Source organism: Perkinsus marinus, assembly GCF_000006405.1.
Source record: "Perkinsus marinus ATCC 50983 genomic scaffold scf_1104296938260, whole genome shotgun sequence".
Taxonomy (NCBI): Eukaryota; Perkinsozoa; order Perkinsida; family Perkinsidae; genus Perkinsus; species Perkinsus marinus.
Genome location: NW_003213529.1, coordinates 1 through 1,470, shown reverse-complemented (window position 1 = coordinate 1,470; position 1,470 = coordinate 1). Strand labels below are relative to the sequence as shown.

Sequence of the window (1,470 nt, the reverse complement as noted above, 5' to 3'; positions counted from 1 at the left end):
AATATTTCTTGCTTGATCTTCTCAGGGGCCTATCGGTAGACGTCCCCAGCTTTTAGCACGGTGAGTATCTCTAACATAGAGTAGACATGATTCATATGTACATTATATGATGCTTCATATTATATGAAGTCTCCACCAGATGGAGTCTATCTGATGTCCTCTTACTTCTGCATGCTGGTCCCGTAGGCTTTATTGGGGCAAGTAGTTGCACATGCAGGAAGCTCCCGGACCTACGACGGTGAAGTCCACCAACATGTGATGGCGCCGCGAGACGCCCTACACTAAAAATACCTGCGCGCATCGGGGATATTTGCTTTCCAGCCCGGGCACATGATTGCACTTCGGGAATGGATAAGGCCAGCAGCCATCATCGTTGCCCAGTTTCTCGGGCGGTTTGTATTCACCACCTAAACGAACTGCGAATGATGCGTATCCAGAGGAGACTCGGTGCCATTCTCAATCTCACTCAACTTGAATGACCCGAGTCGGAAATTCCTACCAGTAACAAGGCCGTGATTTTTCATGAAGTTCAGGCCTTCAGGCACGGAGCCAAACATACACCCATTCGATCTGAAGATGAAGTTTATTCTATCTATCATTAAAAAAATGCATTATCATCGCCCGTGGTTCAATGCATATCTCTCACTTCGGACATCCGTTAGCACGATTGCAGCATGAAGTCAGGTAACCGAGAGATAGAATATCCGTGGTTTTACCGCCGGACTTGATGCATACACGATCGTTGAACATTCCGACGGCAGCACTTGCCCAGCAATTGTTACATTCGCCTTGTTCCCTGAGCGATGAATTTCCACTCAGGAGTTATCATAACAGCAGTAGGGAGAACTACCTCACATGGCCGATGACATCAGCACAGGAAGCAAACTTCTGCCGAGCGTCGAAGCTACTTGGTAAAGTCGTCAACACCGGGTTTGTGGGTCCGAGAAGGCGATTTTCGCCACCTTCGTCCGGAGTCGAAGAGAACATCGTATCCTTAGAGCATCCAGCAGGAAGGTCTTTGATTGACATATCTGTCGAGAAGTGACACTGATCCCTGAGTTTGAGACTCGGAGAGGTATTCACGTAAGTTCATGACGTACCCTTGAAAGGTGGCTGATCTTTCGACGCAGTCCACGACTGTTGCATCGAGTTGATCTTGTCAACCATGGATTGCAATAAAGCTGGCTTGGTGTTGTTGAAGGATTCAGTAAGGTATTCAATTGATACGTCTTCATGTAGAATCTTCTCATCGAGCTCATTTTTGAAGCGGGAAAAATGTTGTGAGTCTTCATCTGGGGTATAGACGGATCCTGGACAAAGGACAACAGCGTTGAAACGAGGAGACATGTTGAGTGTTCCTACGACTCTGTTCCTTGATCTTGTCGAATACGCCTCGGAGATTGGAGACATCACCCCGAATTTGAGACATCAGGGCGCACAGCGAGAGGAGTAGGAGGGATTTACTCATAT

At 47.5% G+C, this 1,470-nt stretch overlaps 1 protein-coding gene across 1 annotated transcript; it reads right to left on the bottom strand.

Moving 5' to 3' along the window:
- Window positions 1-291: 291 nt before the first annotated feature.
- On the bottom strand, window positions 292-1,029 carry Pmar_PMAR010416 (cathepsin b, putative; the record flags this gene model as incomplete). The annotated part of the gene is made up of 4 exons (XM_002782780.1): window positions 292-407; window positions 500-570; window positions 647-796; window positions 851-1,029. Coding segments are annotated over 4 exons (516 nt in total), but the record flags the coding sequence as incomplete, so codon positions are not given.
- Between the last annotated feature and the right edge of the window lie 441 nt (window positions 1,030-1,470).